Source organism: Sinocyclocheilus grahami, unplaced genomic scaffold (genome assembly GCF_001515645.1).
Source record: "Sinocyclocheilus grahami isolate Dianchi unplaced genomic scaffold, SAMN03320097.WGS_v1.1 scaffold280.1, whole genome shotgun sequence".
Lineage (NCBI taxonomy): Eukaryota > Metazoa > Chordata > Actinopteri > Cypriniformes > Cyprinidae > Sinocyclocheilus > Sinocyclocheilus grahami.
Window position 1 is genome coordinate 481,344 of NW_015505459.1, and position 13,479 is coordinate 494,822.

At 36.9% G+C, this 13,479-nt stretch overlaps 1 protein-coding gene across 1 annotated transcript in view; it reads left to right on the forward strand.

Annotated features, from left to right (window-relative positions):
• Nucleotides 1-3,701: 3,701 nt before the first annotated feature.
• The window catches only part of LOC107600240 (transducin-like enhancer protein 1), a 19,683-nt gene continuing 9,905 nt past the window's right edge, over nt 3,702-13,479 (forward strand). The window contains exons 1-5 of the mRNA XM_016292084.1: nt 3,702-4,025; nt 9,258-9,358; nt 9,932-10,036; nt 12,137-12,227; nt 12,671-12,745. Of these exons, the coding sequence (XP_016147570.1) occupies nt 3,987-4,025; nt 9,258-9,358; nt 9,932-10,036; nt 12,137-12,227; nt 12,671-12,745 (411 nt within the window). The 5' untranslated portion in view covers nt 3,702-3,986. The remainder of the gene's footprint in view (nt 4,026-9,257; nt 9,359-9,931; nt 10,037-12,136; nt 12,228-12,670; nt 12,746-13,479) is intronic.

Consider the following 13,479-nt stretch of genomic DNA (forward strand, 5'->3'; position numbering starts at 1 on the left):
CAAAAGTGACAGTAAAGACATTTATAATGCATCATGCAAATCGGCATATTCGAATGATTTCTGAAGGATCATGCGACACTGAGTAATGATGCTGAAAATTCAGCTGCGCACCACAGGAGCAAATTACATTTTGAAATATATTCCCATAGAAAACTATTATTTGAAATTTCACGATATTACTGTTTTTTTATATTTTTGATTAATTCAATGCAGCTAAATAAATAAAATCTCACTGACTCCAAACTTTGAACTGTAGTGCACATGCATTTTCATTAAAACACAGGCTAGAGAATCTAGTGCGTGACATGTAAAGGGTAATATTTGACCTCTATGCTATATTTGTGTATTCCAGGAGCAGAACTGTCCATTTTATAATGTCCTCTTTTTAAGCTTGAAAGCTCCTGGTCACTGTTTGCTGTCTTTGTTTTGAAAAGAGCCGTTGTGGAAAACTCCTGTTGTGTTTCATAGAAGGACAAAAGTCATTTGGGATCAACATAAGGGTGAGTAATGAGTAATGAAAAATGTTTTCTATGTAAACTATTTCTTTTTCGGGAGACCATTTCTGTTCTGTACAGCAGGTGCTGCTGTTGCTAATGATCCTTCTATAGAGCTGACAGCGCTGATGAAGCGAGCAGGTTAATGGTGTGTTTCTAAAGCCACGCTGTCCTGCAGATGAAAATGAGATACACTGATGACTGTAATTTCAGCTGGTTTTGGACAGACTGCTCATCATAACACACACAAATGAAGCTGGACAAACATAAACCGTTTCTGCTTCATAAGCGATTTAGACTATAAACAAATATGCAATTTAATCATCTTGATGGCATGTTTAATGTTGATACACTCAATACTGAAGGAAGGATTTTGCTCTCACATTAATGAAATATCACCACAGATCACATAGAACTTACCATTTTTGTGCTCTTTTGATGCACTTTTTATGCATTTACATTTTCTTTTTTGTTTTTGCTTAAGTTTTAATTAGTTTTTTTGATTTGTTAACTCATCTGGGGCCTGTTTCATAAAACAAGTTGACCAAAATAAGCCAGGCTTATTTTAAACCAAATCAACTGACAATAAGTCAGACTAACTGAAATAAACCTGGCTTATTTGGTAAACTTGTTTTATGAAATGGGCCCCTGGTTTCCTTGTGACTTTTCAGGTGGGGTTTTTTTTTTGTCTTATTTATTTAGTTTTTACCTTAAGTGATTTTCAGTAACTTTTATTTGTAACATTTTTTTTTAAAATTCATTTTCAACTTATTTATTTGATATTTTGTGTTATTGTTTATGTATTTTAAGCTATTTTTAAGTTTGTTATTTGTTATTTTTGGATGTTTACATTTCATTTCTTACCTCTGCAGATCTATACAAACTGTTTTATTACGAATAATAATTATAATAATAATAATAATGGTTGTATATTTGCATTTCAATGAGTGTAGCCTAGTTCTGATTTGATATGATCTGCTGAATGAAGGTAACAATTCATCAATCTTTCTTTCTTTCTCTATTCACATTCTCTATTTCTGTATGCGCACATTCTGTCGGTCTGTTCATTTCCTCTGGTTGATGGAGATGTGGCCTGTGGTGGAGCTCTGACATGATATTTCATTAAACTCTTTCTGTGTGTGTGTGTGTGTGTTGTCACTGTCTCTCGTCATCCTCTCATCGCGGTTTTATTTCCGCCACACTGCACCTCTCCTCCTCCTCTACTTAAGTTTGTCCTTTTTTCCACCTTTCATTTTTTCTTCTGTCTTTATATCTGATAATAAATGTTTTTATTAGTGTGGGTGTGTATATATATATATATAATCTGCAAAAATGACAACAATTCTGTGTTTTTCTGTCAATATGGGGTAATAACTTAAATGATTTTAGCAAATGGCTGCAATATAACAAAGAGTGAAAAATTTAAGGGGGTCTGAATACTTTCCTGAATATATATATATACACACACACACACAAGGGAATTAACAAAAAAATTGATAGTAGTATTTAGGGAAAAATTAATTAAAACTATATTCAAGGTTTTTTTTATTTAGTTGCAGTTTAATTCTAAATTAAAATGAATGTTTTAATTTTAATTTAACTTTAGTGCATTTTAATTTAATTTCCTTTAACCGGATATATTCACACTGTCGTGATTCGTGATAAAACCAAATGTATTATTATGATTTGCATCTTTAAATCTTTGAGTTTTAGTATTTTATTCACTGCAGTTTGGCTTCTTGAGCGAATCATGCTTTTGAAACCGGTTCTTGAGAGCCGGTTTTTAAGTTGCAAATTCTCATTTAAAATTGATTTGAACTTGTAATGCATCTTAATTGTCCTTTAAGCAGATGTGCACACTTCACTGTGATTTCGTGATAAAAGAAAACTCATTAGCCTAAATAAGTGAGATTAATATTCTATGCAATATATTAGGGCATGCATGGTGTTGAAATTATAATGCGTATATGAAATGGCACGTGATGATTATACAGGCTAATGCAGTTCGGTCAGTATTGTCTATTTCTTAATATTATTCCGTTTCAGTTTGTACATGATACCTCTTTTGTACAGATTGTCAATGTGGATCATTAACTCATAATCTCACGAATATTCACATATATCAATTCGCTTCATGCACTGGCTCTCCATCATGCGGCGATCGAGAACATAAAAGACTCCATTACCCATAAAGCAACACTGACGCGCTTGCGCTTAAGTCCTGCTCCACGATTGGTCCAGATCAAAGCAGATGTAACGACCCAACGTGGGCATTGGTGTCACTCATTGGCCTTGACTTTAATCTTGTTAGCCAATCAGAGTCCAGTCGTGAAAAGAGACGTTAAGGCTGCAATGTTTGTACATTATGTTCTGTGTTGTTATGATACGAGCGGCTTCCCGCTTTGTTCTCTTTCAAACAGGATTTAATTTTAAATAGCTGAGTTTAGAATATTAATAGAACATATACCGATATAATTTGGTTTCAGCTGTTTTATCACTTTTTTCCCGTTTTATCCTATTTATATAATCTTCATAAGCAAATGTAAGCGGTCGACCTTAGAAGCAGCTTTGGCGCTCCGCAGTTAATGTCAATCTCACAGGCGCAGTAATGCAGGCAAGAGCTGCTGTGCGTTTTCTTTTCTCTTCTGATCTTCCACCCCTTTCTCTCAACCTCTCAATCTCTCGAATATTTATTTGAGATTTTCAGAAATCCAATGCACCTCTTGCTGGCTGCAGTTCGGCTCGTTGATAGCCGAATCGCGAGCGAATCATTCTTTTGAACCGGATCATTTGAGTGATTCGCTCGAGCCGATTCGCAGAGCGACATTATTGAAGGATTTCACCATGCTAGCTGTATTTTCTTTTTTTAAAGCTTTGGAGAATTAACATTACAAACAACAGAGAAGATCATTTCGTAGTCAGATGCAGAAGATGATTAACATTTTCGAGCCACATAGGTCCCCTCAGGATTTGCCTACGGGGTTTTCGCGGTTTTTACATTTGAATGTAAAAGTCCGGGGTTAACATGTTTGAAGAGACGGTTTTGTTCTTCAACAGACATAGTCATTCCTAAACTGTGTTTTATTTCTCTGATCACAGCTGCGACAAATTCCTCAAAGCCCCGTGGTATTTCGGCTGTTTAACGTGGTACATTTTAAGGAGACTCGAGTGAATCAGTGAATCGTTCGAGCGAATCGACTCGCTGATTATTCAGCGCTGTTTATGTTCCTCTGATCTCCGTCGCGCGCTCGTCGTGCACGCGCCCCGCACAGGATGATCTTGTTACATTGTAGCGCGGCGTCACTGTGCGTCATAAAGAGGAAGCGCGTTTGATCCGAGCGAATAGAACGTTTTTAACTTTTCATCGGCTACCTTGTCTTTCTTCAGCTGCTCGAGAACGTCTGGAGCGGAGGAGCGACGCTGGTTTCCGCAGCGGACGCGTGGGGGGGGAGGAGGGTTCGTTGTCGGTCCTGACCACCGAGATCCCCGTGGATGACCTCCAGAGCCATGTATCCGCACGGAAGACCCCAGGTACCGCAGCCTAATGAACTTTCCTTTCCAGATCGTCTCTAGCGGATCGCTGAGTTGCGCGCGGTGGCCCGTTTGAACGTGCATTGTGTTTGGTGTTAGGGTCAGGGTTAAGGTCACGATGAAGAGTTAATTACAGCGTTATGGGTTCAGTGATTGATGCACGGGCTGAGAAAACACACAGGCCTGGAGTCCCATTACAGTCACCGTAAATATATATATATATATATATATATATATATATAAATGAGCCTATTATTAAACAGCACGTCTTTTAGATTGTGCATGATTCTGTTCTGCGTCCACAGTTTTACTACACTTTTTACTTGTGATATTTTAATGATATATTTATATATGTATTGTTATTGTATATCACACACACATATTATTTGAATATATTACTGTACTTGACACAACTCTATATCTATATTCATCTACAATCAAGAAACCTCAAGAGGAACCACAACTTAGTTGGGGAAGCCCTTCTCCTCAAGCTGGCCCACATTTAAACACAATTATACAAAGCACACACATATAGCCAATATAGGCCAAGTACATGCACAAATGTTAATTAGAACAGGTGTAATTCTTCCACATAAAATAAATTATTTTATTTCACATATACATAGATAATTATTCTATTTTATGTAATTATTTCAATTTTTAATTATTTGTAATTAATGATTAATAATGATGGAACATGACATTTGCAGTGGAGAGTGGGGTGTCAATTATTTTAATAAAAAAAATTAAAAAATTGTGTATGTAATATATATAACAAATAAAAATAAAATGTCTATATAATATATATATATATAACAAATAAAATGTGTATGTAATATATATATATGTATGTGTGTGTGTGCACTTTTATTTTTATATTTATTTCAGTTATTTTTAATAATTATTTTTGTATATTAAAAAGTCATGCCAAGAAAACACTTTTGAATTGTGAGAGATGGGCAGAAGAGGAGGAATGAGGCATTATTCAAGGCAGAAATACAGTAGAAGGACACTCATGAACCGAGGGAGAGATTTGTGGCTTGAGTTTGCTCTGTGTAGTGGAGGGATGGACAGATGGATGGACGGGTGAATGAATGGTTTCTTCGAGTTATTGCTGCATGTTGCTACATATGGATCCGGGCCACCCCACTCTCCGCTGCAAATGTCATGTTCCATCATCGTCACTGGGCAACACGATACCACACACTCACACACTGAGCTGCACTTCAAAGCTACCTTTGCTGTGATGGCTTGTTATTACAGGCACATGGAGACCCAGTTTTGTGGTAACATGCATTAGCTTTAAAGTGAAGAATTTTCGTGTGCATAATGAATGACCTTCAGAGAGTGTGCAAATGTGGTTTGGTTTGTTAGTGTGTGCTGTTTTTACATCTGTGTGTGGTAATACGTAATGAATGTGTGTGCTGTTGCCTGCTGGGCCGCTGATGATCTGACTCCAGTGGGCAGCTTCTGTCTGCTCTCAAAACCCTGTCGGATCTGATACAGGACGCTCATGCCCGCTTTACACCTGGGATTATCCTCTGCCTCTCTGATCTCAACCATTCAGATACTGTTGTAGTTTTTATAAATATTTGAAATTGTTGTTGTTGTGTTGTTATTTTAATATTAGATAAGTTTTTATTTTTCATTTCAGTTCAAATTTGAGTAATTTTGTTGTGCATTTTTAAAAGTATTTTAAGTATGTCTTTTTACATTTTATTTCAATTTTAGCTTTAGTTCAACTAAATTTTGCATTAGCAACTAGCTGAAAAAACAAGTCTAGGTTTGTATTCTATTGTTCAAGATAGTTACTGTGCATTTAAATTCATAAGTGAAAGAATTGCTCCGGAAACTAATGACTGATGACCAGTAGTCATTGTTTACAAGTATAAACACAATATATTTATTAAAAATGTATAGATAGATAGATATGCAAATATGTAAGTGGATTTAAAGGGAGACTCGAGTCGATTATGATATTCACAGTGCTTCATGGGAGTGGACGGTCTCTGCTGAGCTCTTTTGCTTTTGGTGGATCTCATATGCTATTTTTACAAATCAGTTTCTGAATATGAATGTGAACCGTACAGTTGCACTCTACTCAGCACTGTGCATTTGTGTTCGGTTCACACGATAATACCAGATCATAATAAATATGTGTGACGATAATACCAGATGTAAGCGGTGTGAATATGCGAGTGATATTCGCATGTATATATGTGTGTGGTTTGTGTATCTTTCGCCGTCTGTGCTGTATTTACTATCATTACGTTGATGGTGTTAATGATCAGATCTGGCTTTAGCACACACTAGCTCTACTAACACTTAACATAAAATCACACACAGTTTAGCATCTCTCAAAACCCCATCCTGTCACATGCGCTGGATGGACTGATTTGGCTGTTATGTGACGTCTAACAGTCTCGAACCATTAACACTGTTTTCAAGACACTGACTTAAAAAGTTCAGCTTTGCATGTAGTAGAAGCTGTGACAGCACACACTGCAGAATTTGCGAAAAAACATGCATTTAGGTGGTACTTCAAGCTTGAATTTCTCAGATGGTAGGAATGGTTCACCTAAAATGAAAATATGGCTGAAATTGTACTCACCCTCAGGCCATCCAGAATGTGTTTCTTCATCAGAAGATTTGAAGAAGGTTATCATTACATCACTTGCTCACCTGTGGAGCTTCTGCAGTGAATGGGTGCCGTCAGAATGAGAGTCCAAACAGCTGATAAAAACATCACAATAATCCACATCACTCCAGTCCATCAGTTAATGCCTTGTGAAGTGAAAAGCTGCATGGTTGTGAGAAACAAATCCATCATTAAGGCATTTTAACTTTAAACTGTCGCTTCTGGCAAAAATATGAGTTAACAATCAATAATGAACGCTTCCCTCAGTGAAAAAGTCCATCTCCTGTTGTCCTCTCACATCAAAATCCACCCACATGTTTGTTTAGAGTTGTTTTTCAGGAGAGAAATAAAAACATCTTGACGGATATGTTTCTTACAAACACACAGCTTTTCACTTCACATGCCGTTGACTGGAGTGATGTGGATTATTGTGATGTTTTTATCAGCTGTTTGGACTCTCATTCTGACGGCACCCATTCACTGCAGAGCATCCATTGGTGAGCAAGTGATGCAATGCTACATTTCTCCAAATCTGATGAAGAAACAAGCTCATCTACATCTTGGATGGCCTGAGGGTGAGTACATAGTCATGTTTGTTTGAACAATTCTTTTAATCATTATTTATGTTTGTATAAAGTTTAGTTATTTTTTGATAATTAGTGGCATCAAATGAAGATGTAAAATGAACTGCCCTAATAAACGGATAAAGTGCAGCGGCTGCACGTGTGCGTGTGTGTGTGTGTGTGCGCGTGTGTGTGGCTGTGTGCGTGTTGGAGGCGGCGGTGCATGGTGTCAGTTCTCATCAGAGCAGTATTGTGTATCGAGGCCTTAACAAGCTGCTCATCAGAGCTGATGTACAGTACAGATTCAGTCTCCTGGAATGAGACGATCGCTCCGAACAGATGTGAGGGTTTTTTTCCCTCCCGAACAGTTCTGTTTTTGCCAGTAGCAGCAATCGGCACAGGAAGCATCGATTGGGAACGCAGCAGGTTCATGTGTCGTTTGCACACACACGGCTGTTACTGCTCTTGTATTTGTGCCACATGTGCTGAATATTTCAGCAGCCTACATTTATTCACGGCTCTGTGATTCCCCCCTCCCCTCTCCGTCTCTATCTCTCGGCTGAAAGTGCCCTGCACAGTAAACAGTGTGAGATAGATGACTGCGTTCTTTCAGGGCTGGTGTGAGAGGAACAGTCTGTGTGACAATTCATGGCTCTGTCCCGCTGTACTCGGCTCTCGGTACAACACCCTCTTGTTCACTGACCAAAGCCTCCATTCCTCTGAATATCTGCTCTTCACCATAACCCAGCATATATATCTCAATACAGCATTTGTTGGCATGGTCTATCAAACAAAATATTATTTTATTTTGATGGAAAAGGCACAGTGCAAGCATCATTTTTGGCATGTCTAATCAACTAATTAGCCTATAACAGACTAATAAACTAGTTAATTTGTTTTTATTTATTTTTTATTTAATTTTACTTTGATGCAAAAGTTCAAGTCATTTTTGATGGCAAGGTCTAACAGACAAAATATTACATTATATTATTTTATTTTAATTAATGAACTTATTTAGGTATTTATTTATTCATTTTTTATTTTTATGAAAAGGGCATAGTGCAAGCCTATACATCATCATTGTTTGGCATTGTCTAACAGGAACAATTTATTATTTTATTTTATTTAATTTTTAATATTATTTTTATTTAATTTTATATTTAATTTTATTTAATTTTGATGCAAAGTGCAAGTCAAATAAATTTTTGTTGGCAAGGTCTTAATCAGACCTATGCATCATCATCGTTTGGCATTGTTTAACTATTTTATTTTATTTTTAATGTAAAAGGCATAGTGCAAGTCCAATATGTGCCTGCAGTCAGTCTCGTGTTTTTGATAAAGCTGACAAAACAAAGCATTTATTGTCAACGGCAGGGCCATATAAAGTGTCTCTTTACTCATACAGTGAAGCCTTCTTTGTGTGGTCAGTGTGTGTGTGTGTGTGTGTGTCAGAGGATTTGATTGTGTATTCCCACTTACACTAAAATTACAAAACATTGAATTAAAAAATAATAATAATGTGATTTATTCAAATCACACACACACGCATACTGGTCCACACAAGTCCATACTGTGACATTTGTTGCCATTTATTATATTATTTTATTGTAATGAAAAAGGTGCATGTGTTTATGCATTATTTTAACAGTGTTTTATTTTATTTTATTTTTATATCATAAGGCATAATGCAAGTTCATACAGCTTGATCATACAAGATGTTTTGCAAAATGAAAATAGTTGTACCACACCAAAGAACACTATTTCATTGAAAACATAATAACATAAAACATGAATTTTACATGGCATCATCATGAAAATAACAGCAGACCCACATTTCCCACACTGGGTATGTTAAATGAAGATACAATTTGCCATTTATCCTTGTATTGTCCTCCTGAGATTACCTAACATGATTACTCCATACAGAGTAATTAGCAATGTAATCCCATTACACTGTAGAAATGGTAAATAATAGGCTAACCGGTGGATCTTTTTGGAGTGACGTCCCTCACAATACTTCTGTGTTTTCAGGCTCCGCTGGTGTCAGGCCACGCCGGTGTGAAATTCACCGTCCTGGAAACTCTCGACCATATAAAAGAAGAATTCCAGCTGTTCCAGGCCCAGTATCACAGGTACAGATGCATGACCTTCATTTCACCTCATCCTGGAGGATTCATCGCAATATTATTCACACAAACTCTCCAAATGTAACTCAACTGACTCATAAAATTAAACCGATGTTCAAAAGCTTCTCATGTTCCTTGATGTTTACTGCTGTTTGCGTCATTTCCTATTATTGCATCTGCATTTTATTCAATTATGTTGTGATTTAGATCTGTATGATGATCTCCGTCCTCTCTGAACTGCAGTTGGGATCACCTGTGCAAAGCTGATGAGATTATCTAACAGTAATGCTCTAAAATCACTCCAGCGACTAGAGACGCCTGTATTAGCTGATGCAGACTATTAGCCAGCTAATCCTGATAGTCTCATTAGGAGCAATTACAAAAGCTACTGAACGTCTTTCTTTAGAACAGTAAACATCAGTGTACATTATAAAATGGAATCGGCTTCAGTAATAGCGGTGGTAAAAGTTGTTCTGTTTCATGTTGGAAGGGCTGATATTGTGACCTATAGACCACTGTCACATGACGGGGGCACAGTGTCACATGACCTCACATCGTGTGTCGTTTTCTGTTTTTCAGTCTGAAGCTGGAATGTGAGAAGTTGGCGAGTGAGAAAACAGAGATGCACAGACATTACATCATGGTGAGAGTGACATCCAACAACATTACCCATAATCCTCCGCTGTGACTGAGCTGATAGTTGTGGTCGATCGATGTTTTTTTTTTTTTTAGTGGCCAGTTTGCTCTTGACCAGTATAATGGCAGTGCATATAGTCAAAGACCACACTGAAAACCTGGGATAAATAATATAAAAAGAAATCAAATTATATATATTGTATGTATAAAATAATATCATATATTGAAATTACAGTTAGTAAGGTAATCCATTGCATTACACATTTTAGGTAATATATTTGATTACATTTGACCTAATTTGTTGATCTTGTGTCGAAGAATTAGGGCGAATCAATAAATTGTGAATTATTGTGTGAATAATATGTTATTATCTAATCAAAGTTAACTGTATTCTGATTACGAGTATTAAAATGTAATATAATCTAATTACAAGTACTTAATTTTTGGAATCTGATTACGTAATCCAGATTACATGTAATCAATTTCTACCCAGCACGGTGTATATAAAATTGTGAAATTTTAAGTTTATTATATTTTACATATTGTCTATTTGCAATTCATTGAGAAAGATTGACTGTACAAGATAGACTCTTTAAAAAGATTGACAGCGGGAAAAAAAAAAGATCTGTTCTCAAGGCATTTGGTCATTTTGGAATTGAAAAAAAATCAATAACTGACTTTTCTGTCAACTGGCAACCAATTATTGGTTGATGCCGATAATTTCAAATTGGCCAAAAATGGGATAATTCATTGCATAGGCATTTATATCTTTCACAGCTAATAGATAGGAACAAGTACTGAAAATGTATACATTTTATAATTTTGTAATGCATGAATTTGATTCATTATAAAATAAATAACAAAATAAAAATGTATACATTGTAGTTTTATTTTATGAGTATTGTCATAGTGCATGTCCATACAATTTCATTTGTTATTGATAAAGGCATAGTGCAAGTCCATACTGAGTCTTTTGTTGCCATTATATTATATTATTTCATTGTAATGAAAAAGGCATATTGCATGTTAATTTTGTTTTATTTATTTTATTGCATAAGGCGTAGTGCAAGTCCATACAGTGTAATCATACAAGATGTTTTGCAAACTGACAATACACACAAAATGCTCAATTTATAGTTATGCTCTACCAAATAACACTATTTCATTGAAAACTGGGATAAAATTGTCTGAGAAGTACTGAAAAATTATAAATGATGGAGTTAATATTGTTGATCAATACTGAACGTATACCCTGAATGCACTATGAATCGCTTTGGATAAAGGCCTCTGCCAAATGCATAGATACAAATTAGGGATGCACGATATATTGGCCACCATATCGGTATCGGCCGATAAATGCTCATTTTTTCTGTTATCGGTATCGGCCTGATAAGAAAATTTGGCCGATATCTTAAAGCGATAAATAATGCATTATCATACCCTGAATGCACTATGAATCGCTTTGGATAAAGGCCTCTGCCAAATGCATAGATACAAATTAGGGATGCACGATATATCGGCCACCATATCGGTATCGGCCCATATCGGCTCAATTTTTCTGTTACTTCAGTGTTTTGTTGGGTATTTACTCTGAAGCAGGGTTTAAGCCTGACTACTCTATATGAGCAAACACACACACACACACTAGAGTGGGCTAATCCAGATAAGACCCCTGCATCTCTCCTTGTTTTCCAGGCCATCTGTTGGAAATGCCTGGATTTGAGTGTGTATGTGGGTCAGAGTGTGTGGGATCTGCCTGTATGGAAGTGTGTTCATATGTGATCTGTGTTTGTGTGTGATGTATTAAAAGCACCTCTGGCAGCTAGGAAAGACCCCTTTCTATCTATCTATCTGTCTGTCTGTCTAAAATGTACTTTTGACTAAAATGGCATGTATGTTTTGATGAAAATAACATTTTTTTTAATAATATGAAAATCGGTGTCAAACTGCAACAAATGTTATTTACCTATCAAACATACAGGGTTTAAAAGATTTCTCTAAATATAATAATAAAATACAATATATAATGTGAAAACGGTCCTGAATGAACAGCACATACTGACGCATTAGCTACTGTTCTATTAGAGAAACAAACCAATAGACCTCAGTTAGCCTGACTGTTTTCTTTAGTGTGTTGTCTGTTGTTTGATGGGAATTTGTGTGTTTGTTTCTGCAGGCAGAGATTGTAAAGCGGCTTAGTGCTATATGCACTCAGATCATTCCACTGCTGTCCCAAGAGGTGAGCGCACACACACACACACACACACACACACGCACGCACGCACGCGCGCGCTCTCATCCTCTCCGAGCTGCTCTCCCCCGCGGGCTATTTACACATGAATTATTTACAGCAGAGGTGGTCATCAACAGAGAGCTTCCAATCGCCCACCTCTCCCTAGATCAATATTTCATACTGTTCTTTTCTAAGCCTCGCTGAGTGGATTTGGTTATTTTGTAATCGTAAGGCCCTCTGGGAACATCAGGCCTGCCACGGAGACAACACGAACTCTTTTCAGTTGACCTGCTGTTTGTGGCACATGCGCTTCTGCTTTGTGGTGTTTCACAATGAAAGGTGCTGTCGTGTAGCAGGTTTCGCCTCAGGTGTAGTTTTGCATGTTTTCTCTTGATCTTTGAATATCTTCTCTATTCATGCTTCATGTGTGAATTTGTGTGTTCTTGCAGCATCAGCATCAGGTGGCTCAAGCAGTGGAAAGATCCAAGCATGTTAGCATGGCTGAACTCAACGCTATCTTCGGGGTGAGTCGGTTTACCTTCCTGTCCTCCGAATCAAACATCAGTACAGTTTTCAGTCTGAGCAATGGCAAGCTCTCTACTGTCTCTCAGGGTTATTATAGTTAATTAAAACTATGATAGATAGATAGATAGATAGATAGATGGATAGAGTGCCTTTACAGTCATTTTTTATCACGTTTTGTTATGTTGCTGCCTTATGTTAAACTGCTTTAAATTACTTTTTTTCCACATCAATCTACACTCCATACACCATACTGACAAAGCAAAAACAGAACTTCGTAAATGTATTAAAAAAAAAAAAAAAAAACGAAATAAGAACATTGCATAAGTATTCATATTCATAACTAAATATTTAGCTGAAGCACCTTTACAGTCTCAAGTCTTTTTTTGGTTTGATGCGACAAGCTTTGCTCATCATCATTTGGCAATTATCCACCATTCTTCTCCTCCTCTCTTCACCGCTCAGGCTCTGTCAGGTTGGATGGGAACAGATGCACATTTTCAGGTTTCTCCAGAAATATTTGACTGGGTTCAAGCTCAGGCTCTGGCTGGGCCACTCAAGGACATTCACAGAGTTGTATATAAGCCACTCTTGCTGTGTGCTTAGGGTCATTGTCCTCTTGGAAGGTGAACTTTCTGCCCAGTCTGAGGTTCTGAATGCCCTGGACTGGGCTATCTCAATATTTTGGTGCATTGAGCTTTCCTTCTACTCTGATGAGTCCCTCAGTCCCTGCCTC